Below are 25,890 nucleotides of genomic sequence, written 5' to 3' on the forward strand. Positions count from 1 at the left end.
AATGAGTTCAGAAAGTTGCAAAATTGTTTAGAGGCCCCATTAACTCCCTCCCTGTGTCTTATCATAACATTGAAACCGGACTACCAAGTTTTCCAGGACAGACATAACTGTATGACAGGTGTGGAATCATGAGCCTGCCACCACACGCGACACTCCCTCACCTCTGAGAAAGACACGATGCCCATTTAGAGATGAGGAAATTAAGGACTGGCTGGATGAGGTTGCTCGCCTAAATGCGTCCACATAGGGCAAAGCTGCGCTTGAACCTTCTCCAGATTCTGGAGTCCACCAGACAAATGTCCCAGTGGGAGACACTCGTCAACCCCTCCTCACAGAGCCTCTCACCTGTAACTTGCAGACCTGCCTGCACAGCTGCAGACAGTGCTCAAGGTTCAGGCCAACGTCACAGCGGTCCACCATCCTCTCCTGTGGGGGCGAAGGTGGGGAGGTAACACTTAGCTCCATCTTGCCACTTGCCCTGTAGCTGGGGCAGGGTCAAAGCAGATGGATGCTGTGCCTTCCCAAGGCTCCCACATCACGGAGCTCAGAGAGTTGTGGGACCTTGCTCTGCCCCACCCAGTCCTTTAGCTCCTGTCCCCACCCCCAAATGCCCTATCCAGAGGAGCCCCCACCTTCTCCTGGATCCAGGTCTCTGCAAGGTCGGCTCTCTGCAGGAACTCCAGGAAGTTGCATCTGTCCTCCAGGGCCTGGCCCTGCAGGGTCACTGCCTGCCTCAGCTTCTCCCAGAGGTCCCACAGGGCCTCCAGCCTCTGGGAGACCTCTCTAGCCTGAGCGTGGCTCTGACTGAGGAGCCCTTCACCTTGCTGGGAGACAGGAGTAAGGGAGCAGTCAGCACCTTCTTACCTCAGCTATCAATACTTTGGAGTAGGCTGGGCTGAGGCTAGAGTTACCTTGGCAACAGAGGTCACGATCTGCTCATGAGCCTGGACCTCAGCCCTGAAGGCCTGGTGTTTCCTCAGGTGCTTCAGATAATCTTTTAGGTTCCCAAGAGGGCTGCAGGCTCTCAGTTGCTGGAGCCGCTCCTGGATCCAGTCCTCAACCTGGAGGGTGGATGGAGCACAGAGCCTATGATGCCCCATCCTGAAGGGCCCCCGACTCCTTCAACCTCTACTCCACACCAGCATAGTCCAGGGCGTGGGCTACTGGCCTCGGGCAGGCTGGCAGTATCTAGTAAGTAAGAACCACCGTGCTAGCTTGGGCAGCCATGCTTCAGGCCAGGCTGAGCAAGGAAGGTGAATGAGAGTCCATTTCAGAGGCGCGAGCTCCCTGCTCCAGGAACCCACACAGCTGTGTTCCCCTGCCTACAGCTCTTCTTCGTCTTGGCCTTGTTGGCGCTCAGCAAATAGGTGAGTCTCAGCCCACAGGGGCTACAAATCAAATGCTCTGAGCTCCACCATGGCCCTCGGGAAGCCATTTAACTCTCCAAACATCCTTTGTTCATCATAATGTTATGGTGGGGATGTCTCCTCAACCTGCACAGTGTAATAGGCAGTGGGCAGGGAATGGCCCTCTGACCTGGGTTGCCGTCCTGGTAAAGTTGCCTATCATCAAGGAGGTGCGCAGGGCCTGTCCCCGGCTCTCTGCCAGTTCCTTCACTTGAGCCCGGCGTTCCCGTACGTGGTGAACCAGGTTCTGCCCCTTAGGGCTTGGAATCCTTTTCAACTGCTCACACAGCGCTGACTCCTGTGGACAGACAGAGTCTGCTGGGCTGCTCTAGCAACCTGGCCACTGCCTTTCCCTTAGCTTTGCACTCGCCATCACCAGAACTGCTCTCCCTCTGATCAGTGACCTCAGAATAAGTAATGCTCCTGGTCCCTGCAGTGTGAACCACCCCAGCCTGGGTCTTTTTCTGAGCCAGATGCACGATTCTATCCTTAGTTTTACAGAAACATCGGCACGATTTCTGAGCATACACCCAGCCACCGAATCCCTCTTGAAGACTCCCCCACCAGTAACCATGTTCAGGCCCATCACCTTCTTGTCCTGGAGAGCCAGCACTTTCTGGAAGATGACAAGCTTTCGGATCAACTGCTCCACTTCTTCCACTGAGCTCCCCAGGCCGCTGGCTTTGAGGAATGCCTAGATCAGTCCATGGGAAGAGGCTCTGAGGGCTGCCAGCACAGCCGAGGCGATGCCCCTGGGGCCTGAGCAGTGCTGACACGAACACCCACGTGGGCACGGGAGCAGTGAAGGAAACCGGAGCCCAGGTTGGAGGCCAGCAAGACTTCAACCTCTGACAAAGTGGAAGTTATGCGTAATCTCTACTAAACTCCAAGGGTTTCAGTTCCATGGGGAAGAGCAGGGCTGGATCTGGCCTGGGTGTGCTAGTAGAGACTATGGTACCCTAGTGATCTACACTAGTCACCCAGGAGGACTCACCCATACTCCACGTCCAAGAAAAAGCAAGCCAAAGACCCAGGAGGAACGGAGGAGTAGTCAGGCAGGGAAGAGGACTGGGAAGATTAGAGGGGCTGCAGTGAGACCTGCCTCCTGGGCTGTGAGGAGCTTCACCAGGTGGTCACCCTGTCTGAGGAGGCGCTGTTCTTGAAGCGTGGCCTGCAACCTCTCGTGTTTGAGTGCCCAGGCCTGGGACACCTGGTCACGTTTCTCCTGTAGGGTTTGAAGCCCATCCTGGACCTGAAGATGAGAACGTAGGATGATGGGGTGGAGGAGGGGCACTGAGAGATCCCAAGAGAAACCTTTGAGAGGAGACTGATGGAAGCAATAGGGGCTGGGGGTGGGAAGGAGGCAGCCTAAGGGAGGACAGGGTAGGCTGGGAGCTTGGGAAAATGCCCACCTTAGTGGGTGTCCCTGCCACCAAGAGCGCCTGCTGGCCCATCTTAGTGCCTTGCTCCTGCAGCTCCTCCCTGGCTTTCAGTTCTGCCCACAGCCATTGGTGGGCTCTGAACCTGAGCAAAATGCTGCTGGGTTCCCAGGAGTCGTCCTCCATCTGCAGCTCCAGATGCACGCTGGCCACCCAGGAGGTGTAGTCCCTCACCTGACCCCAGGAGATAATAGGAGCCACTGAGAGGGGGCTAGTGGTGAACAACTACAGCTTGCCTGAGCCCGTGCACATACAGAGACATCAAGCTGTCTGACTCAGGGCTTCTGGCAAGACTCACAAGTCCCTGTCACTTGGTTTCTCTGCCATTATCCTACCCAGCCCTCCCAGGACCACAGCCCTTGTTCCTGCCCCTTCTGACAACATTCTCCCTCCAAAATTGGTGGGCCTTGGTGCATGTACACATCTGTACACATGTGTACCCCTCCCAAGGGAAGAAAGCCCTCACCACTGTGTGGAATCGGACCAGGAGATATGCTTGCTCCAACTGGGCCTTGCGCTGCTCCATGCGTAGCTGGAGGGCCTCCCAGGCTTGGGTCACAGCTTGTTGCTTCTGCTGCACAGTGGCGAGGGCCTGAGGACACAACTTCTGCACATTGCCTCCAGCCTTCAGCAGCTCCTGCAGCTAGCAGGTAGGGGGAGGAGAGGAGAGGAGAGGAGAGGAGAGGAGAGGGGGGGAGAGGAGAGGAGAGGAGCGGCGCGGAGAGGGGAAGAGAGGGGAGGAGAGGAGAGGAGAGGAGAGAAGAGGTTTCTCCACAGAGGCAGAAGGACCTGAGCAGATCTAGGTATGTTCCCATTCTGAGGGATCAATCCCAGAACCTCTTGGGCAAACTCTGCCATGCATGACAGGCCAATGGGAAGAACAAATGGGCCAGGCTGGAGGGCCTGTGAGGGGCTGAGAGGCAGGGCTAGCAGCCTGCTCACCTGCTGCTCCATGCCCACCTGCTGCTCCATGCCTGCCAGCTCGCGTTCCAGCCCCTCATGTCTCTGGAGCTGCTTCTCTACCCCATGTAGGTCCTGGGCCACATCGTTAGGGAGGTTCGTGGCTTTCTCCTAGGGTAGAAAAGGGTCAGAGCAGGGTGGAAAGGGAGGGTAGGGTCCTGAGTCTGGGAGATCCACTTCCTCTCCGAGTTCATACCTGAATCTGGGAAAGGACTTCTAGAAGATCTCTGTGGACTCTAAGGGTGGTTTCGGCGTCACTGAGCAGGAGGCCTTGGGCCTGGGTCAACTGCCACAGTTCACACCAGGCAGCCCTACCATGCAGAAGAAGAGCCGTGGATCAGCCTGCATCCCCTTCCTGGTCTGATCAGCCTCCTCCTCTCCTGGATTCCCTCCTGAATGGGGCTTTCCCTTTGAGTCTTCTGCTTTTGGCTCTCCTCTCCTACAAACGTTGCTCCCGTTCCCAGAGCCTCTCAAGCTTCGCAGGAAGTACAGCTGTGTGCGCTGCCCTACCGTGCTCAACACTTCATAGCTCTCTCTCTAACACTGCTCACCGCTTTTGTCTTATTTGCAGTATGCTAACTGATCTCATTACAAATGATTGAGCAGAGTCCCTATGGCTCCCTCCTGGCTTTCCCCATGCTCAAACGCTTCCTCCAAGTCAGACTTTAATGCTGAGGGTTATGAGAGGATCCTGACCTCTCCTTAGGCTCACGGGCTAGAGAAGGGCCCTTAGCGGTGAGTGGACGCCTAGGAATACTGCAGGGGAGGGTCGTGAGCACAGGGGCTTGGAACTCCGAGTTCATGGGGCGGCCTCCTTTCCAGCTCAGGCGGTTTCTACCCACAGAGCCTCCTCCAGGCCCTGGGAGGCAGTAACTGGAAAGTGTCCCTGAGGACTGGGAATGTCTAGGGGGTACCCTCAGCCTTAACTTCCTCCACAGGCCACAGCCTGTGGAGGCCTGGCATCTCAGGAGCCACTCCCTTTCTAGCTGAGCAAGCAGAGCCCTGGTACTCTCAGAGCCACCTTTTGTTAACCCCCAAGACACCAGGCCAGCACCCTCCTGGAAACCCAGGCCCTGATAGGCCATTGCACTCACTGTAGATCCTGCTGCCTCTGGTGAGCCTTGTGGGCAGCGCTGTGCCCATGCTCTAGTAGGCTCTCTGCCAGCTGTCGGCAGGTTTCCACTCGCTGGGCACCAGTTTCAACCTGGTGCTGAAACTTTGTAAACTCAGTGCAGAGTTGCTGAGGAGAGAGGGGAGCAGACGATGTACTCAACAATTCGGCAACAATGTAGGCTCGTGTGGCTGCAGTGCTGGCCCACTCCACCCCAGAGGCACATGACTCTACTATGCCTTCTCCATCCGCCCGTCAGGACCAGTCCCCACCACCCGTCATCTGCCTCGTGTGTCTTCCCTGCTCCTAGCCCCTCACCAGCACATGCTCATGGTCCTCTCCAAAGCTGTGCTCTCCTCTGACCACCTGCTTCCTGCTGTCCAGCCAGCTCTGCAAGTCCTCAGCTTCTCTCATGAATTCATGTAGTCTCAGGGTCCCCTCCAGCTCCTGCCCCCTGTGGTGATAACCAGGGGTTCCCCAGATGTTAGCTACCTGCTCATCCCTCTGGGGTCCTAAGGGCGGGAGGCTGAAGAATGAAGTTATTCGTGATCCTTGCCCAAGCCTGTGACTTGGGAAGAAGATGTAGGAAAGCCAGGGTAGGGAACAGAGGCCATTGGCAAGAGATGAAGAGCTGAATCAGGGGCCCAAAGTCCTGCTCAGTGGGCTTCCCCTGAAGAACATTTAGAGAAGTGAGTAGGACATAGCAAAGATTCAGCCTTCTCCTGATGCATCCCTGAAGGCCTGAGTTCCCACCAACGTAAGGCCAGGGCAGGGAACAGTGAGCTGCGATTAGGGTCCCTGTGCCCGCTAATTAGAGGGTCCACAATGTCCTCACCGATCATCTGCCAGCTTCTGTAGTGCCTGCAACTTCTCCCGTACCACAACCAGCCGCTCAGAGGCCTCAAATCCAGCAAGGGTCTGGAACCTCTGCACGAGATCCTCCATGGAGCCCCAGCAAAGAGCTATCTCCTGCCGCAGCATCTGCCGGGGTCAGAACAGAGGCAGGGTGGTTCTCCACCCCCTCACATCTACCCGCAATACAACCTACCCATTCATTCCCCAGCACTCATCCAGCAACTCACACGCTTATCTCTCTACCACTCACTCAGTTCCGGTATACTTATCCCTCTATCCACTCGTCCATGTCCCGCCCACTCAGCTTCACCCATTAACCCCTTATCCACCTACACGTACTGTTTTACACCCCAGAGGGCTCGCTACTTGGCAGAAAACAGTAAACGGCAGGAAGTCTGGGACAAGGATAGGAGGGCACAGGAGGCCTCATGCTGGACCCCAACACAAAGTGTAAACATGGACAAAACATGGGAGCTGCATGTGGCCAAGCCCACAGGCAAACCCTTCAGGAATAGCTCACTGAAAGTTAGTAGCCATGAGACAGCCCAAAGCAGTGACCTCTGAGGCATGCAGGAACGTATCCAGACAGGAGACTTCCATGACTGGAAGCACCGTGGGGCTGCGGCTGTGGAGCCTGTTGGTTCTAGGAGTTCACTGTGGCCTCCTCCTCCTTACAAGGGATGCATGTGGGGAGATGGGTTTTAGGATGGCAGTTGAGTTAACGGAAAGGATGGTGTTTAGAGGACATGGGGTGGGCTGGCGCAGGTGCCTGGAGTAGGAAAGTGCTGGGAGATGAAACAGAGGAGACAGAGGCACCCACGTCCTCGTGGGGAGGCGAGTCCAGGAATGAGGCTCCAGATGGTAACACTCTCTCCCGAGTCACAGGACTGGGCTGCACTGGCAGCAGGTGTTCAGGGAGGAGGGCGAATCAGGAAGTGGGTGGGTGGCGGGTGGGGACAGGAAGGAAAGAACAGGGCTGTCTGTCTCTTTGTGCCCTTCGGAGTGTCGCAGACCTCCTCCTGGCCCACTGTCACCCAAATGGAGATGCTCAGGGCACAGTACCTGGTGCTTCCTAATGAGCCCAAAGGTGGCTTCCTCATTGCTGCCGTAGTCCCGACTGCTCACCAGAGGCAGCTTTTCCTCCACCCAGGTCTCCATCTCTGACACATTCAGAAGGTACTGCAAAGAGTGACAGTGACTTATCCCATTGACCTTACCTGGGACCTTCATCACCCATCCTGGTCACCAGCAGCCTGCAGAGAAGCTTCTGGGCACTCATGGGAGTCAGTCAGCTCTCAGCCCAGAGCTTTCACCACGGGCCTCCCTCCCCGAAGGTCCCATGAGTCCTCTCTCCCACAGTTGGTCTGCTGCTCTGTGGAACCATCCTCTTGGTCTCTTACCTGCTGGACAGTGACAGCCTGCTGCAGGCAGTGGGCACGTCCCTCACACGTCTGCTCCAGTTCTGCCCAGTGGCCTTCTAGCTTCTGGCACTGCTCCAGGATATGCTGAGCCTGAGGGTGCCCAGAGGCTGCGAGACTCTGGCCAGTACTTAGCACCCTGTGCATGTGCCCTACGTGACCTTTCACCTCAGCCTGTAGCACCTGCCACAGGACAATGGGAGTCTCTTAGCCACAGACATCCAGATCAGAACCACAGTGTCTCTCTAGTTCTAGGCCACTAGGGGAAGGGTACCTGGAGAAAGGTGCATTTGGAAATGAGGATACCCAAGGAGAATAACTTAGAGGCCAGGATACCCTGAGCAGCGGCAGGGGGCTTCAAAGGTCAGGGAATGAGATGCTGGGGGCTTGGCAGGATACAGGTGGTGCTACCTTGTGCTTCCGTTGAAGGCTCTGAGCGTCACGCCAGCACTGGGCAGGGCAGATCGGACTGGCACTGGGCATATGCTCGGCCACCCATGTGAGCTCCAGGTTGCTAAGGAGGTTAAATTTATGCAGCTCAACTGAGGCCTGCAGCTGCTGCTGCCGGGTGGCCAGCTTGCTCTGCAGGGACTTGAACCTGGTAGGAGAAGACAAAGAGGATGGGGAAGGAGTGAAGACAAGGTCATGGTCTTTTCCTTATCCCCACTAGGGACCCATGAGGAACAAAGCCAGGGAACAGAGGGAAACCTCTGTGGACAGGGAAGCAGCATTTGCCGCCGTGGTGCAATGTCCTGTTTAGGATGTCTGTTTGCCCTGGCACTCCCACCCCAGGATGTTTCTACTCAGAAGGGAAAGAGTTTGGATGCCCAGGTCCTCTAGGTGCCACTCAGCTCTTAGGTTCATGAGGCATGTGTGGAGGGAATAGTCACCTCTGCTGACACTTCTGGCTCTCCTCCAGGATGGTCCAAGAAGTGAACACATTGTGGGTCTGAGAGATGAGGGCGGCCATCTTGCTGGCCAGCGCCTGGCTCTTGCCCTCTTGTTGGCGATGCTGTCTCTGCAGCCTCCGGCTGGAGCACAGGTCCTGCCCGGTTTCTGTACTCTGCAGGGCTCCCTCCAGATGCTCCATCATCTCCCTGACATCCTGGGGAGGGTGACCAGAGGCTGCATTCACCTTTCTGCTGCAGCTCAGCGGGCAACCCTGCCGGGTGTCTGAGTCTACAGTGCTCCTAGCCTCAGAGTCACCAGGGAACCAGCACGGCCTGCCAACTGCTAGGGTGCAAGCCATGTATACGTCTTCTTCTCTAGGGTCTTTGAGTTGTGATAATCACATGCTAGACACACAGAAGCCATCTTGTGGTGGCCTGCTGCTGGGCAAAGCCACGCTTAGCCTTCTCTCAGCCAGTTCTGTGCAGGACTTCATGGTGCTATTCTCTCCAGCCATTTCTGTTCTGCCAGCTCCCATCCTGCCCCAGCCAAGCCCCGGTCTTCCTCCGTGTGTCCCCATCCCATCCCACCTTCCCCAGGGACCTGTAGTAGCTCCAGGAGCTGGCCCTGCTGTCTGGCCTGTGGCAGCCTGTCCCCTTGCTCTGCTGTCTTGTGGCTCAACTCTTCCCACTTGTGACCAAGGCTTTGAAGTCTGTCCTGTATGTCCTCCTGTGCATATGGGTTGCTATGCAACAGTTCTTTCCCAGTCTGGAACGGAGACAAAGGCCCAGGCCGTTTTTTTGATGAGGTATTAGGACCACCGCTAACCACAGCCTACTGTACCCAGGGGGGCAGGAAGAAGGTTGCTGGCTGCAACTGCTTTCCACTTGCTACCTGAAATGGTGGCAGCCTTCTGGGCTGATTTGAGTGTCTATGGAAGAGGACACCCAGCTAGGCACAGGAGGCAGAGAGGACCTTCAGTGACTGTGCTCCATGGAAAGTATGCTCCATGGCGGGGAAGTATGTGCTGGAATCTGGACAGGAGGGCCCTGCACCTGCTGTCGGCATCCTCACCTGCTGTAGGTCCTCCATGTACCTATGGGAGGCCAATAGCTCGCTCTTGGTTATTTTGTGCCACTGCAGAGTGTTGCTGCCTGTTTGGGGGCCTTCATCAGCCACCCTGGGCCACTTCTCCTCCATCCACAGCATTAGGCCTTCTGCAGCCTGCTTCCATTCCTGCCCGAGAACCAGGAGAGAGTAGAGCTCAGAACCCAGGGTGAGGGCTGGCATAAGGACTAAGGAGAGGGCTCTGTGGGGTAAAACAAGACCCAGAGCCAATTCAGGGGAGGCACAGCTTGGATTTTTCTGATCCCCAAGTGGGGCAAGGATACTGTACCCCCAAAGTAGAAATGCCTGCCAGGTCCTACACCAACAGATGAAATCAGATCCAGTGTGGCTCTCTTAATCTAAATAGGCTCTTGGAGGCCTGGCCAGAGTCACTCTAGCGCCTGAACACGCATCAACGCTAAGGTCTGAGGTCGTTTCCCTCCACTCATGCACACCCCTGTTGTGCCAGAAATGAGGGCAGGTATGTAGTAGGATGGGGGGGCAGTTAGTTAAGGGTCCTTCTCTGAGGTGCAGTGACCACAGCTCCAGCCTCCTTATGGAAACACCCAAGAGCTGTGCTTCAAGGCTAGGCAGAGTGGTCAGTAGACAGGATCATCTGTCTCAGTGTAGCTGCGGGCTCCTGGGCAGGGCTTCTGGCGATGCCTCCTACAGACTAGGAAGTCACCTGCAATTGGAGGGAAGCCAGCAGCTGTCCCCTTCTCTGGTCACTCCTCTCTTGGACCCTGGTCCACTGTGTCTGGGCACTGTGCAGCAGCTCTCTGATCCTGGAGTATGGGAGAGAAGAGAGAAGGGGGCTCTTCTCTGTCCTGAGCCCCTCCCCCACCCGCCCCTTAGCTCAAGAGAACCCCGCCCCACCCAGCCTCCACAGCAGCAGTCCTCAGGTGCTGAGAGGCTATGCAGGTAGATGGCTTACCTGTGCACAGCAGCGGGCTGGCTCAGAAGCAGCTTCTCACCACGTGCCCGCAGGGCCTCTGCCCGTGATCCCAGGGAGCTGAGGAGCCACCCCAAACCCTGGTGCTGCTGCAGCAGGCTCTGGGCCTCCCTTAGGTCCTCCTGGAACAAAGACCTGAGGTCAGCTCATCCTCAGGGCCTTCCTGCCCACCCTAGCTTCTGGACCCAAGGATGCCAGCTCCCTCTAGGGGCAGTAGGGTGACACTTAGTTCTGCTTCCCAAACTTTACCCCAAGATTGTCCAGCTGCAGAGAGGCCTCATGGCTGGCACAGGTAGCAGTGAAACTCTCCACTTCTTGGCCAAACCTCTGCAGCTCCAGCCCCGCCCAAAGCTTCTGCTGTCTCTGCTCCCACAGAGCCTTCAGCTGCTGGCTGTGCTGGCCCAGGAGCCTTAGCGCACTGGCCACCTCTTGGGACTGTGGAGAGCCTGAGACTGCCACCAGCTGACCCTGAGCCTCCAGCTGCTGCAACCTGGGGGAATGGGGGACAGAGCATCAGGCCACACCCATCCCTTCTCACAGGGTTCTGAAGTGAGGATAACTGGCTGGCCAGTCCTATCAATCGGTTCACTTTCTCTCAGGACAGCTGTGCCCCAGCCCGTGAATAAGACGGAATGCAGCAGGCTCAGCAAAGTGCTCACGACCCATGTCACACCCTCTTCTAAGGAGATGGCTAGTGGCATGCTATGACAAACACAGCTCAGATCCCTCAATCCGCACATGCCTGCTGTCACGGCCGCTGGAACCTTTGACCCGGCTGAACAGGTGTCCTTTTAGGATAGATGCTGCCCCCACATTCCGGAAACAGGTGGCATGGCTGTGGCGGGGGTGGGGGTGGGGGAGCCAGCACTTCCTCTAAGCTGCTGCACTCCTAAAGTGGCTGGGTGTGCGTGACAGATGCAGGGGCAGGTACGTGTTTCTCAGAGCCCATTTGATACCTGCCAGGATCCTTGGAGAGGGCAGAGCCTGGGGATAGTACAAGGTGGCCTTGCTTGCTCACAAGGCTGCCCATCACTTCTGAGGGGAGTAAGGGGGTAGCGATCTTAGTCCACTGGTGGGCCTTAGGCCCTTTGACTGTGGAGGCCAGGAGAGCATGTGCTGGTCAGAATGGGAAGCTAGACTTGGGGACAGCATCGTCACACCTGTAGGAGCTGGGTTGGAACGAAAGCCTCTCTGGCTCAGTGTCTGGAGGCCCTTCCGAAAGTGTGCAGGTTGCCTGGGTAACCCCTGCAAATCTGCCGGCAGTACTGTTCTAGATACTAGCCCGACTCATGACCCTGGAGAGCACATTGCTTTGGCCTTCCTCTTACAAACTCAAAATCCTCAGGCCTGTCCTGACCTCTCTTTCCATAGGCAGGTCTCCTCCCGTAGGGCTCCATGCTTCCTCAGCAGCTGCTGGGCTGAGGCCATGTCCTCCAGTTCCTTTTTGCTGCAGAGTTGAGCCCGGATGCCCTCTGCCCACAGCAGCAGCTTCTGGCTCTCTTGGAGGATGCCTCGCTGAACCCGATCCTTGGTCTGGACCTGGACCTGCTGGGCCACCCGCCCTTGTGCTTGTTTCAGCAGTGACTGAAGCATCAGGACCTGCTCCCAAAGCAGCCGGCCCTCTGCGGGGCCTGACTCCATCACCCTGCAGGATGTTAACATGACAGTCAGTGCCCCAGGCCTGTGTCTCCTGGGAAAGTGGTGACAACTCTGAATGTCCACCCCACCCCTAGCTAGAAGCAGCACAAGTGTGAGGCTCTCCCTTTCTCTGAGTGGAAACCAGACCCCATCCAAGGCTTCCTCAGAGGTCCTGATGGAAATGCCCAGGGATAGACCATGCAAGGTCCAGATTGTCTGGGGCATCCTGTCTTCTCTTGCCAGCACTGTCTGATTTAGCTTCCTGATAACCTTGGCCATCCTTCCCCTGCACGAGTATATACGATGCTGTACTTCTTAATAAATTTTGCTTCACGTATGGCAGCTTGAGCAAGACTCCAGCCCTGGCTTTCCTGTCTTTTTATCTTCTCGTCTCCTGGCCCTCCCACTTGAGGCTTTTTAGGGAAGAACGACCTGCTGGTCCGGGTCAGGAGAGCACAGTCTTTGGCTGCTGCTCACGCTCTTCCAGTAGCACACCTTAGCCATCTCCCCATCCTAGTTCCTGTGCCCTTCCTCACTTTACTAGAGCTTCCCTCTGTCCTCACTGTCTCCCCGGCCACCATCGCCATCCCAAAGCTGGCCATACTCTATGGTTGCTTTTTGGAGGTAGGAGATCTTCTTCTCCAGTACCAGGACCTTCTGCTGGGTCTGCTGCAGGGTACGGTGGCTGTCCCCAGAGCTTCTCGTCCCCAGAGCCTCCAGCCTGCTTATCACACTTAGCAGTTGGGCTCGTGTGGGTTCAGACTCCTGTAAAAGACTGCACACCTCCATGGCACGTGTCAGCTGCAGGAGTTTCTCCTCCTTCAGGGCCTCCAGCTGTTGCCACCTGAGCAGAGGATTTGGGGATGTATCCAGCACAGGGGCACCTCCCATCCACCCAACAACACCCACCCATCCCATCAGAGGCCTTAGACTGAGCCTACCAGGACAGAAGCTTCTAGGCTGGTGGTCCTCTGCCCTCTCCTCGCTGTTTGGCACCATCCTGGTACGGTGGGATGCACCAAGCACGGCCCCGCCCACCCTGCATCCCCACCCCTTATTGTCACCTGTGCTTCAGTTCCTCCTGTTGTTGTTGGATTTTCCAGACGTGTCCTGGACATCTCTGCTTCAGCTGTTCAGCAGTGCTGATGGCCTCCTCCCAGTGGCCTTTTCCAGTGGCCAAGGTCATGCGAACATTCTGAGGAGGAGGACCCAGACCTCTGGGAGGCAGACTCTTCTCTCCCCGTAGCCCCTTTGGGTGACAGAGGACCTGGGGATGCTTAGCTCTAAGACACCCTGCTTGTCTTGAGAAGGAAGCAGCTGAGTCACCAGCCCTCAGAGTCAGGCCTGCAGCCTTGGGCCCTCCCCAGACAGAACCAGAGCACATACGGAGAATGGGGTAAAACCGTGAAGCAATGCCGGAGTAGTAGAAACTCTGGTCCCCATTACCTCAGTGGCTTACCTCATATTTGAGCTGTGTGACCTCTAAGTTGTCACCCTGGGGTTGCAATGTTTGGAACAGGGATGTCTGAGCCTCCAGCCAGGACTGGAGCTCCCTACAGGAGCTATAGAAGCTAAACAGGGCGACTGTCTCCTCAAGTCGGGCCCTGTGAAACTGAGGAAGAAGCCAAGGTCAGGGTGTAGGGACAGTGTCCCACGGGAGGGCAATCAGAGAGGTCTGGGGTGTGTCTCTGCCCACCCAAGCCACTAAGAGGATCGAGTCTCGTCTCCACAACTGTGCCACATCTGTCCCCTTGATATCGGCAGAGGAAGCTGGTGAGAGCTGAGGGTCCATGACTGACCTACTTTTGGTTAGTTTCTTATTTGCTTCACCTTGCCCTGAAGCTCCACACGCCTCTCCAGACCCTGCTCTAGCTGCTGCCCCACTGGTCGCCAGGGCCACAGGCCCAGCCTCCTTCACTGGGCCTATTCCCAGCTTTTCCTCAGGACCCAGTTGACTTCTCCAATATTGCCTGCCCTTGGATGTGTCTTAAGTCTCTGTTTAATATCCTTTCCTCAAAGGTGCCACCGGACTCCACCCTAAGCTGCATAAGACCCTCATATCATACACATTTAAATATTTGTTGATATCTTGGTCATACTGTAAAATCCTTTAGAGTAGGAAACATGGTGGTCACTGCTTGTTCCTGGATCATGATACAGACTCTAGCTCATTGGTTCTCAACCTTCCTAATTCTAAGCCCCTTTAATACAGATCCTCATGTCGTGGTGACCCCTAATCATGAAATTATTTTCATTGCTACTTCATAGCTGTAATTTTACTGTTATGAATCATAACATAAATTAGTGATATGCAGGGTATTTAAGGGTATGTAACCCTTGTGAAAGGGTTATTCAACCAAAGGGGCCTTGACCCAAAGGTTGAGAACACTACTCTAGCTTATAGTAGGGGCATGATTAACCTCCCCTCCCTTCTCTTTCTTTCTTTCAGAGCTGGGGACTGAACCCAGAGCCTTGCGCTTGCTGGGCAAGCGCTCTACCACTGAGCTAAACCCCCAACCCCCTCCCTTCTCTTTCTTTTGGTTCAGGAAATTGACCCCTTGGACCTTAAGTATACCAGGCAGGCATGATTTCCCTTTTGTGGGTTTTGGTCATGGACACCTGGACTTGTGCAGTCTTCCTACCTCAGACCATCTGGGACTAGATGTGCCCCATGCTCTGCTATGGATACTTCTTAGAAAAGAGCACTACCTTGGCCAGGGCTCTAAGGTTCTCATAGTTCTGCCTCAAGTCAGCCTGTGCCTGGAGAATGGCGTTGGAGTCGAAGTGGCAGTCATACTCGGCCTGGGGAGCTGTCCTGGGGTCTTCTCCTGGAAGGCCCAGGGCAGAGAGCACCTGTGGAGAAGGAAGGCAGTGTGTCCACACCTAGCTCCTACCAAGAGGCAGGACCTCCACCAAGATGGGGTCTGTGGTTGTACCTGGAGTTTCCTGTTTAGGTGACCGAGTGGCTTCCCACCTGGCAGAAGCTTACTTAAACTCTGTACCCCTGTTACAATAGTGGGAAAAGCAAAGACTGAAAATGCCAGGAGCCAGGCCTGGTATCTGTGCCTCTGCCTATACCAGATAGGGACAGAGGACACGCAGAGAGGCATGGGATCGCTCCCATTATTTAACAAGTAGCACTCAGAGAAAAGCAGGGCTCCAGGTGCAGGAAAACCACTATTATGGGGCTGGGATTTAGCTCAGTGGTAGAGCGCTTACCTAGGAAGCGCAAGGCCCTGGGTTCGGTCCCCAGCTCCGAAAAAAAAACAAAAAAAAACAACAAAAAAAAAAACCACTATTGCCTCCAGCAAACGGATTGCGTTGGTATGATATAATGCTAGGAATGAAGGGTCACAGGCCGAGTGTGTGTGTGTGTGTGTGTGAGTGTGTGTGTGTGTGTGTGTGTGAGTGTGCATGTGAAAGTGTGTGTGTATGTGTGGTATGTGTGTGTGCATGTGAGAGTGTGTGTGTGTGTGGGATTGTGCATGTGAAAGTGTGTGTATGTGTGGTGTGTGTATGTGTGGTGTGTGTGTGTGCATGTGAGAGTGTGTGTGTGTGTGCATGAGTGTGAGTGTGTGTATGTGTGTGTGTGTGTGGTGTGTGTGTGTGTGTGTGTGTGTGTGTGGTGTGTGTGTATGTGTGGTGTGTGTGAGTATGCATGTGAGACTGTGTGTGTGTATATGTGTTGTGTGGTGTGCATGTGCGTGTGAGTGTGTGTGAGAGTGTGTGTGTGTATGTCTGTGAGTGTGGTGTGTGTGTGGTATGTGGTGTGTGTGTGTGTGTGAGTGTGTGTGTGTGTGTGTGTGTGTGTGTGTGTGTGTGTGTGTGTGGTGTTTAGAAACAGCCTTGGACAAGGAATCAAAAGGCTTCTTTGCTGGAGGGTCCTTGGCTGTAGCCTGCCCCATCTCATCTCGATTAACTCATTTGTAGAGGGTGGTGGTATTCTAGTTTCTTGTTAACACATAGATCCACTTTTAAAATTATTAATTATGAGAACTGTGAGTAAACTTAAAGGAAAAGGCCTTGGGGTGTGAGGAATCACGAGCAGGCTGGAGCCAAGGAAAGCCTTCAGCTATCTATCAACGTAATGGCCAAGTTAGGTAAAACAATCTGGAGGCTCTAAATGCAGCTTTAAAGGTGCGTGGGACAGAGCTGGGCAGAGAAAGGGGAGAAGGGTGTGGGGCTTTTTTAAGGTTGCGAATTAAGGAACTGAAGTGACTTTCAGGATGAAGGGTGGAGAAAATAAAGCTTTTGGGGGCTTGTTCTTAAGTTGTGCTGGGCAGACCAGGCCAAGCCCAGCTGGACTCCATACTCCCAACTGCTTTACAGACACAACTACAAATGACTGGAGATATTGGAATCAGGGGTCGAGGTTGGGGGATGTATACCATCAGCTCTGGGCAGGGACACAAAGACTCTCACTGGGGGAGGGAGGAGCATGTAACACCAATACTCTGGGGAGACCTCACATTTGGTGTAGGAGGCACGTGTCTGGGTCCTTTCCGTGTCCCCGTGTGCACCAGGGCTGCAGCAGCCCGCGCCTGATCCTCCAGTTCGCGCAGATCCACCGCGAAGGCGCACAAGCCTTGCTCCAGACGCAGGTGTTGCTGCAGCAGGGCCTCGGAGTCTGACTGGTCCTTCCCGTAGGACGCGCTTTCCAGTTGTTTCTGCCGCTGGAGAAGCCAGGAAGCCGCCTCGGCCAAGTCAGAAAAGTACTGTGTGAAGGTGAAAACGGATGAGAGCTAGCACGAGCCTGAGTGCTCAGCCGCCCGGCGTCCGGCCCCGCCCCGCACGCTCTACCTGCCGGACTAGCAGTGCTGTTTGCAGCCGGGTGCGCCGCCTTGCGGCTCCAGTCCAGAGCAGTTGCCATGTTCCCTGCACTGCTTCTGCCCTTTCCAGAGGATCTGGCTGTGTCAGGGGCTCTTTGACACTGAGGTTGCGTCCCCTCTGCATGAGATCTATACACACAGCCTGGTGGCGATGCAGTTCTGTTTCCAGAGCCTAGTAGGGTTGGGAGTGGGAGAATTGTGAAAGGAGAGAGAGGGTCACAAGCCTGACTGGCAAGGAGGTCGGGATGTCAGAGACCAAAGGAGCAGACACCTTGTGTTTCTGCAGAGCATTAGCGATCTGAGTGAGGTCCTGGCCCGGGGCTGCCTTCTCCACTAGCTGTCTGTGCTCTTGCAACCAGGCCTCCTCCTCTTCACAGCTGTGCAGGAACTGTGCCCGCTGGAGGGTCTGCTCCAGCAGGGTGCGTCTGGGAGACAGAAAGGACCATTAAAAGCATGGGGAGGGGTTGGGGATTTAGCTCAGTGGTAGAGCGCTTACCTAGCAAGCGCAAGGCCTTGGGTTTGGTCCCCAGCTCTGAAGAAAAAAAAAAAAAAAAAGAGCATGGGGAATGGGGAGGGGGTTGCCCACTTGATCAGACCTGCCACTTAGGCAGATTTTCCCAGAATGGCTTAACAAGTAAGACCGAGGCTTCGGGGCTCAGGGGCAGTGTAGAGGAAGTTGCCAGACCAGAGGGATTTCTGCTTGGGCAGGAGATGATTAAAGTCACAGGGAAGTTGTACAGACAGTTGAGGAGTTGAGGCAGACCCTTACCGGGCTCTGACAAGAGACACCAGGCTGTGGTGGAGCTCATCTAGTGCTAGGGCTTTAGTCTGCAATGTCTGCACACTGGTGCCCTGGGAGGAGTCCAGCTGTGCTGTCTGGTGGACAAGACGATTCACGTGGGTCCTGTGGTCTGACACCTGGGCCTCCAGCAGGTCATGGCTCTGCAGCAGCAACACTACTTCTGCCAGCTGTGGCTCACAGGCCGTGGAGCCCACCAACCCCTGGGCAGAGACGAGTGCTCAATGCACTGCCAGGTGCTGGGTACCTACGGGCACCAGTGTTGGGAAACGACCTCCCAGAGTTCAGCTGATCTACTGCCCACCTGCAGCTCCCCAAGCTGGTCAGTGGCAGCCTCCACCTCCTGCAGCAGACTCAGCACAGCTTGCGTGCCTGCCAGGCGCTTCCTCTCCTCCTGTAGACACTGCAGGAGTCTCCGCCAGCGCCCAGTAATCTCCTTCTGCCTAAAGAACATGGGGGAAGGGTGGTCTACCTCAGGTTGGGGCAAGGAAGCTTGGCTGCCCTGGAACAGTGGCACCTCTGGAGCCAGGGAGCCTGGAAGGTTGAGATTTTCACACACACGCGCACACACGCACACACAAACACGCACGCACACAGGCACACACGTCCCTATCTCTATGGATGAAAACTGTCTTTCCAGATACACAGCTCAGTTTCTTAACTCCAATCTGTTTGTTACTATCTTCAAAATATATCCATTGATCTGGGCAGTCACAACTGCTATCCCAGGATACAGGAGGAGAGGCCTAACTGCCAGTCTCAGGGCCAGCCTGGTCTGTATAGTAAGTTCTGTCCTTGGAATACCCTGTCTCAGAATCAAATAGAAAGTTGAGTTCAGAGCGCCACCGCTTTATCATCTCACTGCTCTCCACCAGGACTGTGCACCAGCCTCATAACTAAACAGGCCTGCCCCCTTCCGCCTGCCCCAGCATAGCATCCAGGTGATCACTGGCACAAAGGTGTAGTGTGTCACTCCTCTGCACAAGACTCTGTGGTTTCCTAACTTTCTGAGGAAAAGAAAAAAAATCAGCCGAATGCCTTTGCTTTACTATTTAAGGCCCAGCCTGACCTCCATTCCCTCCCACACCCCTCATCTCCTGGGACTTGGTCCTGTGACCACACCCCACCATTGCTACTTTTCAACCATGTAAAGGATACACCACTTTGGTAGGCTGTTCTCGATGTTTCCTCTGCCCAGGACAGTCTGCCCTCCGTATATACATGGCCAGTTCCTTGCTTATCTCTGGTCTACACCCACTTCCAGAGGCTGTGCTCTGGTGAGCCAAGCCACATCCCCCTGCTTTGGTCTCTCATAGTCGCATGCCTCTTTATTTTACTGAGAACTGAGTCAACAGATTTGTGCATGCTACTCCTGTGCTGTCACTGAATTAGATCAACAATGTTTGTTTGTTTTGTGAGACAGGGTCTCATTATGTAGCCCTGGCTGGTCTGCTATGTAGACCATTCTGGGCCTGCACTCATAGAGACCTGCCTGCCTCTGCCTTCCAGCTGCTAGGATTAAAGGTGTGCACCACCACACCTGGCTTGGCCCCTATTTTTAAAACTGTTCTCATATACTTTATTGATTTGTTATCTCTCTTGTTTTCCTTGTGAGGGAAGACATTTTGTTTGCCCACAGTACTGATAGATGATAGTGTTTTAGGATACGGTGGACGCTGAATAAATAAATGCCTGCTTATTGAGTGTGCTAATCAGAGGCTACCTGGAAAGAACCACGCTTTACCGGAAGAGGTAAGTCATACCTGGTGGTGAGCTTGTGTGTGCATGGGATTATCTCTTAAGAGTGAACTTTGACTCCACAAACCACCTCACTCTTCTGCGTGCTGCAGGGAAGCCTCGGCTTTTTGTGAGGATGCTCACCTGCAGACCACATCTGCCCAGCTGTGATACTCTTCCTGCTGGAGGATGTCTGCCATCTCTCCCAAGGCCTGGAAGCGCCCTTCCTGGGGCAGGAGGCCAGCCTCCAGCATGTTCAGCCTCTGAGTGGCTGCCTCCACTGTGGCCGGGTCGGTGAGGGAAGCTCTGGCCTGTTCTAGCATCTGCTCTGCATCGTTTAAAAAGCTTTCCCGGTGGGATGCCTTGCATTGAAAGCGGCGGGCCAGAGTGTCCAGTCGCTCCAGCTGTAGCAGCTTTTGCTGCATGGCCTGGCTCCTGGAGGCCTCTACCCTCTCTAGCTCTGCCCATCGCTGGGCCAGCTCTGCAGGGCCCAAGCCCTCTCGAGGTAGGAATGGCCTTCGGTTTTGGGCTCGGAGCGTTGTCTGCAGCTGGAAGAGCAGGGTCTCTGAAGCCCCTCGCTGCTGCAGCCGAGGCGGCTTTTCCTGGGCACGGAAGGAAGCAAAGGCTGCCAGTAGCTGGCGCATGGCAGGCAGCGAGTCTGGGAAGTCCTGGGCCTCCAGCTGCATCTGCTTCTCTTCCATCCAGCAGAGCAGGTCAGCCGCCAGCTGCTCGTACTGAGCCTGCAGCACCTCCGTCTCCTGCAGCTGCAGCAGGACCTGGTGGAGGACCAAGCACCTGTCAGGCTACACTTAGGGTGGGCCTCAGAGCAAAAGCCCCACCACCGAGTACTAAGTGCCAGCCCAAGTTGTCCCTGTAGGCTGACACTCCTTCTCTTGGCTGAGGCTGCACTAAAATACCTCCCCTCCCGCCCCACAGATGGGCAGGGGTGTTATACACACACACCCAAGAGAGACTGCAGCACTCTCTCCACAACTGGGCCCGAGAGCACATCTTGCCTTCCTCCTCCATCCAATTTTGCCCTTTCCACTTCATCTGCAGGTTGAGGCACCATAGGTCGCTCCTGTCTTTTGCCTTTTCTTTCCTCTGCCCCTCTTCCTAAATCAGCTCGTAGTTCTTGACTCCCCACCACCATTAAGACACTAACCCTGAGGATAGCCTGTCCAGGCCTCAGCCTCTGCCCTCGCACCCACTGTGTAGCCCCCTGAAAGCATGGACCCAGTGTAGAGTCTGCTCAACAGAGCCGAGGAGCCATGCATGTCCTTTAAGACTTGGCTCTGTAAGCCTTTTCACCCCATCACAAGCTTAACAGTTTTTGAGGGCCGTGGAGGCAGAAGTCCAGAAAGGGTCACTACTCCACTGGCTTCTACGCCAGGCACCGTGCTAGATACTTTACTGTCCCTCCTGTAGACGCTCAAACAGTCTTCCGTCATTCAGGAGTTGTCACCTCCATGTCACAGGTGGAGCACAGAGAAGTGAGGCCATTCGGTCAGGGCCATGAAGCCAGTAAGGCACAGGGACAGCCAGACAGACCCGCCTCCCTCTATTACTAACCTTAGCCAGCCTCCTCCGGGCCGTCTGCCCCTGCTGCAGGCGGGAGAAATAGTGGTAGTACTGAGACACATAGGTCATGATGGAGCGTTCATCTGGATGCCGGGCTGCCACGTCCTCTGCGTCCAGCAGCTGGGCAATGCCCAGCTGCTGCTCAGCCACGCGGAAGGCAAAGGACAGGTTATATAGCGGGCGGTCCAGACTCAGAGAACCATAATCCAGCAGGTCCGGCCTGGCAGAGGACAGAAAATTTGATTTTGGCCCGCTTATGTTAGCCATCCACTGTTAAGTGACCTTTCCTCTGAGAGTTCTGCAAGCCTCAGGCTGGAGTATAAACAGGATTTGATAGGAGGGAGGGTTACTGTAGTAGAAGGGCCAGGACACAGGACGGGGCAGACACTAGCTAGAGAGAGGGCAGGGAAGAGAAGAGGCACAGGAAGTAGGGAAGGCAGGGGTCAAAGGCAAAGTTGCTGACTCTGTGGCACTTAAAGGAAAGGGGAGGGCAGGCCTAGAGCAGGGCTCAGACCTAGGTACTCTCTGTTTATGGCCCACTGGTCCTTCTCTTTCCAGGGTGTAGAGCTGTGAGGAGGGGCAGGCAGTGTTCCAGCCTGGGGCCCTGGCTCAGAGGGTGGAGGCCCAGGTGTTGAGATGCACCTGTGAGCATGGAGCAGGGCATTAAAGCCAAGGCCGTCGCTCCAGCTTCGGGAGAAGTCGGTGATGTCCACATTGCTGTAGCCGGCTGTCTTCCTCTGGCACCACACCAGCAGGGCTTCCTTGGCAGACAGCAAAGCTGCACTGGCCCCGAACTCCTCCTGGCAAGACAGCGACGTGGTTAACGTGTGAAGAAGAACCTTCCGGGACGCCCGAGACACTCCATGAAAGGGACTGGGGGGAGGCCAAAGAAAGGAGCCTCTTCGGATAGCAGCCTTTATCTCTAGAGCAAATCTCCAAGCAGTCTTCCCAAGGGGTCTTAGATGGATTCTCAGGCAAAGGAATGTTCTGATTTTTTTAAAAATAACTTTTGAGGGATGGTGACTTAGTTAAGTGTAGTGTAGGTGACCAGGAACATAGAGGAGCTACACATCACACATATTGTCCAAGCACAGCCATGGGGAGGTGTGGCCTGATTCACGCTATGGGATCAGGTCTAAGGAGTAGGCTGATGGCTAACACTCCACGTTTCAAAAGGAGTCCCTTTTTACCCTTAAGGTCCCATTCTGCTATTTTTAGTGTACTGTGTTCCTTTCTCATGCTTTCCCACCTCATGGCCCAATCATGGTCTCAAGGCCCTTCCTCCTCATAAAGCTAATTCCTGAAGAGTAATTATTAACAACAGCCCTTCTGATGGGCCAGCCATATTGCTAACTGACCCGGGGCCTCCTAGGAGAGAAGGTGGGGCTCCCTCTGGTCCTGCCCTCAAGCTTTCTGCAGGCCGGGCATGAGGCCTTCTCACATCAGCTCTCTGTGGCAGTCACTGAACCTTCATACATTGCTGAGGTGAAGTCTATAACTTAACTTCCTCTGGTGGTGCCAGTGAAGTGTAAGAGAAGCTGGAACCTTGCCCAGGATCCCAGCTAATCAGGGAAACAGCCCGAGGGCCCTGGGAATGCAACCTTTACTCACTGAGCCAATCCATGGGCCTCCTGTGTCGAATCCACGACTTTTAAACTTAGACTCTCAATCTCCCAACCCCTGTGCCCATCCCACTGGCTCAGAGCTGAGGGTGATGCTTTGAAATTCATAGAATGGAAACTTGATAGATATAAGGACATTATGTTTATATTTTCTGAGCCAGGTGTAGCACAAGAGGAGGGATAAGGAGGGATAGGAAAAGAAGGAGACCATGAAGATACTGTTTCGTGGTCTTCAAGATCCTGCAGACTGTAAACCCCTGTCTGACCTGGGGTCCCTTTACATATCTGACTTCCTCTGGTGGCACACTATGGCGTTGTGAAGGTGGCAGGGACTCAGTGACAAATGACAGTCCGAGAATGGAAGTGGCTGACAGCCAGCCATTTTGCCTCTCACAAGTGAGTGACTAGTCCCCAGTCAGTGTGAAGAACTCTAGCTCTTATTTCAGCAGATGGCGACATTCTGGGTCCTTTGCCCCTAGATGAAGGGTGACAACTCAGTCACTATTCCTTTAACACCAAGGGATCATCGACATGGCTGGAGTAGCTCTGCCCCAGGGGTCTGAGATGAAGCCAGGGCTGGGCTGGGCTAGGCCATGAGGCACTGGAGCCTGAGACGTACCCTGTCCAAGGAGATGTGGGAAATCTGGAAACGCAGAATGATGACCCAGAGGAGTCCCAGGATGAGTGACTGGTCTCCATCCACAATGTTCTCTGGCCCAATGAAGGGAACGGGTACCTGTGGGCACAGTTGATCGGGCTAAGCCATGAAGTCTACGGTCCTGAGGAAATAGTCTAGGAGACCGTGGGATGGGAGGGGCCTGCCTCTTCCAGCAGAGGTCCCACAGGGAGAGCAGGCAAACAACAATGGCAGGGGAAGGATGGCTTTCTAAAGGCTGGGTCATTGGTCCAAGTCTCCAATAAGCTAGACTGGGCCACTGGGTAGAGGACCCTCAAAGATGGTGCAAACACACACACACACACACACACACACACACACACACACACACTCACAGAGCCAATGTCTACCGCTTTCTTCTCCTAGTGTTGCTGCATCTCAAGGGGATGCTTGGGTCCCCGGATCATTCCCAAACCTCAGTCTCCAACCAGTGTTTCATCTCCAGCAGAACTGGAGTTTAGAGTCCCCAGCCCCACCCAGCCAGATTCTCCAGAGCCCAGGCCCAGGCCCAGCCATCTGCATCTGAGCAGTGGGTGGCTGCGGGCCGTAAGGGTGAAACCTCTGTTCTGGATCTCGTTCCTTGGTGGGAGGACTGGTTAATTTATGACAGGTACACATCAGGGCCTCACAGGATCTGCCAGTTACCCTCCGGCTCCATTGTCTCTACTGAGTCGTGTGACACCAAGGCTGGAGAATTCTGAGATCAGGACTCTCAAACTTTGCTTACAGCATGCCTGGTGCCTGATCCTGACGCAGGCCTTGCTGTCCTTGCATAGGCTGGCTGTCTCAGCTGTCTGAAAGTTATCCCCACATGTCTGCATGATTACAACCCTTTCTTCCATTAAGCCTCTAGTTTGGTGCGGCTTTCTCAACATTGGCCTACTCTAACCACCTTATTTGAAATTGAAACTGCATTTTTTTTCTCCCACCTAAACATACATAACTGCTCTCAACCCTGCTACGGTGAGGGTGTCGGCTTTGCTCCCTAATACAGCCTCAGTTCTTAGTATACTATGTAATAACAATGAGCTGAATGAACAAGGAAAGGAAAGATGCCCTATAAGACCAGAGCAGCCGAGTGCTGATCTCTAGCTCTGCCAGCAGAACCTCAGTAGGCACTGTGCCCTGTGGGTGTTCTCTCTTGTACCCCACGGGTCTCTGGAGAATACACTGTGCGCTTCCCTCTCTCCTTGGCCCCTCATCCCTCTGTATTCACCTCAGCTTGGAGCGAAGGAGAGCTTGTTTGTTCCTTCCAGGCTCTCCAGAGTCAATCCTCCCGACTTTGGGTTTAGCAATAATCCGCTGATCAATAAACTTGACCATAACGGGAGGCAATCAGCACATATTCAGGACTTTGTTGGTGGTGGTGTGTGTTTTACATATGTGTATTTTTTTTCTTTTTTTCAGAGCCGGGGGACTGAACCCACATATGTGTATTTGTCTTGGGATGACACGCATCCAGTTACCGTCCTATGTTACTCAGGGTAGCACCAACTTGAGATCCTCCTGCCTCAGCTTTTTTAGTGCTGGGATTAATGATGTTAACCACCACACCCAGCTCAGGAATTTCTCAATAACTGATTCTAGGGGAAGTCAAAGCTGTGGTTTAGCTGTGCTTGCTTGGGGTAACTCTCCTGTCCGGTCTTGACGATGGTTCTCTGAGCTATCTAGAGCATTTAGGCTGTCACCTCCACGAGTGTCCTGCTGTACACTATGGCTCATAAAGGAGCTGGGTGTGGAGGCACATTCCTGTATTTTATGCGTCCAGCTTTATGAAGTGAGAAGATTGAGAACACTCACATTCTTCCAGCGAAGAACCCTGCAATTCTCCCTTGTTAGACGGTGATGCTTTCCGTCCTGATAGAGCTATTGATGGTCCCTGCTGTGGCCAGCTGGTGGCTGTCTAAGCCAAGTGTACAGGGCAAGGAGAACTTGGCTACACCTCTTGAGCCTCACTCAGCTGCACTTTTAGTATTCAGGCCCAGATCGCCTGCTCTGTCTGAGGCCTACGCCTTGTTTGATGACCTCCGGCTCCTGCTCACCCAGCTCACCCTTCTCCATCAAGAAACACCTTCTCGGAACAAACCTTGGCCCTGAGGAAGGCCAGGGCATGGCTGTTGTTCTCCAGGAAGTGTACACGCAGGCGGCCTGGACTGGGCGCTGGCAGGGCCTCCCCAGAGATAAGCTCTAACAGCCGCAGTAGGTGGGCACCGTCAGCAAGCTCTGTGTACAGGTTCTGGATCCTGATGCCTACCTGAGGAGTGGATTGAGGCAGACATGGGGGTCAGCCCAGCATTCCCTGCCCACCCCATTTTAAAGCCTGGGAGGGGTAGGCTAGAATAGCTATAGGTAAATGATTCCATAGCAGATCCCCAGGTTACTGGCCAGAACTGGAAGTACTCAGACCTTACTTACCCGTCCTAGTCGGAAGATGTTATTTATCCAGTTGATAAAGGTCTTCTCCTGCATGTGTGTATGCTGAGCTTGGAGCTTGCGGACATGGCCTATCTCATACTCAGAGTCCATGGCCAAACTTGAACTTAGCAGAGCTGAGTTTTGGGCCTGGCTCTCCTCGTCACAGACGCTGTGGTGGAGGGTTGAAGGGACAACTAGCCTATGAGCCTGTAGTTCTTTGAGGGTGAATGGCAACTGAACATTTCCCCGAGTCTGAAGGTGGCAGAGGCATGGGGGCTGGGAAGTACTGTGGATACCGATGATCCTCCTGCCAGGAGTCTGAGGCCCTATCTTGCCACATTGTCCCCATTGAAGGACAGAGATTGTGGATTAGAAAGAACCTAAGCAAGTAAGAAGCCTGACTGGTAGCCTGCCCTTGAGTGACCCAGAGTCACCCCCATCCCAACTTCCCAGACTC

General features: G+C 54.6%; 1 protein-coding gene across 1 annotated transcript in view; it reads right to left on the reverse strand.

The window, feature by feature from the left end:
• Sptbn5 (spectrin beta, non-erythrocytic 5) overlaps window positions 1-25,544 on the reverse strand; it is a 36,512-nt gene extending 10,968 nt beyond the window's left edge. Inside the window, exons 1-38 of the mRNA XM_032903986.1 lie at window positions 25,434-25,544; window positions 25,105-25,272; window positions 22,962-23,078; window positions 21,363-21,520; window positions 20,712-20,940; window positions 19,284-19,915; window positions 17,707-17,845; window positions 17,373-17,605; window positions 16,875-17,028; window positions 16,575-16,775; window positions 16,220-16,489; window positions 14,484-14,627; window positions 13,234-13,386; window positions 12,839-12,969; window positions 12,379-12,618; window positions 11,494-11,781; window positions 10,386-10,626; window positions 10,119-10,258; window positions 9,870-9,969; window positions 9,152-9,313; window positions 8,681-8,845; window positions 8,080-8,294; window positions 7,601-7,787; window positions 7,172-7,372; window positions 6,834-6,950; window positions 5,752-5,897; window positions 5,235-5,370; window positions 4,900-5,045; window positions 4,002-4,116; window positions 3,806-3,916; window positions 3,312-3,488; window positions 2,819-3,019; window positions 2,509-2,658; window positions 1,996-2,100; window positions 1,537-1,704; window positions 912-1,061; window positions 633-824; window positions 324-426 (exon numbers count right to left, since the gene is read on the reverse strand). Of these exons, the coding sequence (XP_032759877.1) occupies window positions 324-426; window positions 633-824; window positions 912-1,061; window positions 1,537-1,704; window positions 1,996-2,100; window positions 2,509-2,658; window positions 2,819-3,019; window positions 3,312-3,488; window positions 3,806-3,916; window positions 4,002-4,116; window positions 4,900-5,045; window positions 5,235-5,370; window positions 5,752-5,897; window positions 6,834-6,950; window positions 7,172-7,372; window positions 7,601-7,787; window positions 8,080-8,294; window positions 8,681-8,845; window positions 9,152-9,313; window positions 9,870-9,969; window positions 10,119-10,258; window positions 10,386-10,626; window positions 11,494-11,781; window positions 12,379-12,618; window positions 12,839-12,969; window positions 13,234-13,386; window positions 14,484-14,627; window positions 16,220-16,489; window positions 16,575-16,775; window positions 16,875-17,028; window positions 17,373-17,605; window positions 17,707-17,845; window positions 19,284-19,915; window positions 20,712-20,940; window positions 21,363-21,520; window positions 22,962-23,078; window positions 25,105-25,272; window positions 25,434-25,544 (6,796 nt within the window). The remainder of the gene's footprint in view (window positions 1-323; window positions 427-632; window positions 825-911; window positions 1,062-1,536; window positions 1,705-1,995; window positions 2,101-2,508; window positions 2,659-2,818; window positions 3,020-3,311; window positions 3,489-3,805; window positions 3,917-4,001; window positions 4,117-4,899; window positions 5,046-5,234; window positions 5,371-5,751; window positions 5,898-6,833; window positions 6,951-7,171; window positions 7,373-7,600; window positions 7,788-8,079; window positions 8,295-8,680; window positions 8,846-9,151; window positions 9,314-9,869; window positions 9,970-10,118; window positions 10,259-10,385; window positions 10,627-11,493; window positions 11,782-12,378; window positions 12,619-12,838; window positions 12,970-13,233; window positions 13,387-14,483; window positions 14,628-16,219; window positions 16,490-16,574; window positions 16,776-16,874; window positions 17,029-17,372; window positions 17,606-17,706; window positions 17,846-19,283; window positions 19,916-20,711; window positions 20,941-21,362; window positions 21,521-22,961; window positions 23,079-25,104; window positions 25,273-25,433) is intronic.
• Window positions 25,545-25,890: the final 346 nt, after the last annotated feature.

Source organism: Rattus rattus, chromosome 5 (genome assembly GCF_011064425.1).
Source record: "Rattus rattus isolate New Zealand chromosome 5, Rrattus_CSIRO_v1, whole genome shotgun sequence".
NCBI classification, from domain to species: Eukaryota; Metazoa; Chordata; class Mammalia; order Rodentia; family Muridae; genus Rattus; species Rattus rattus.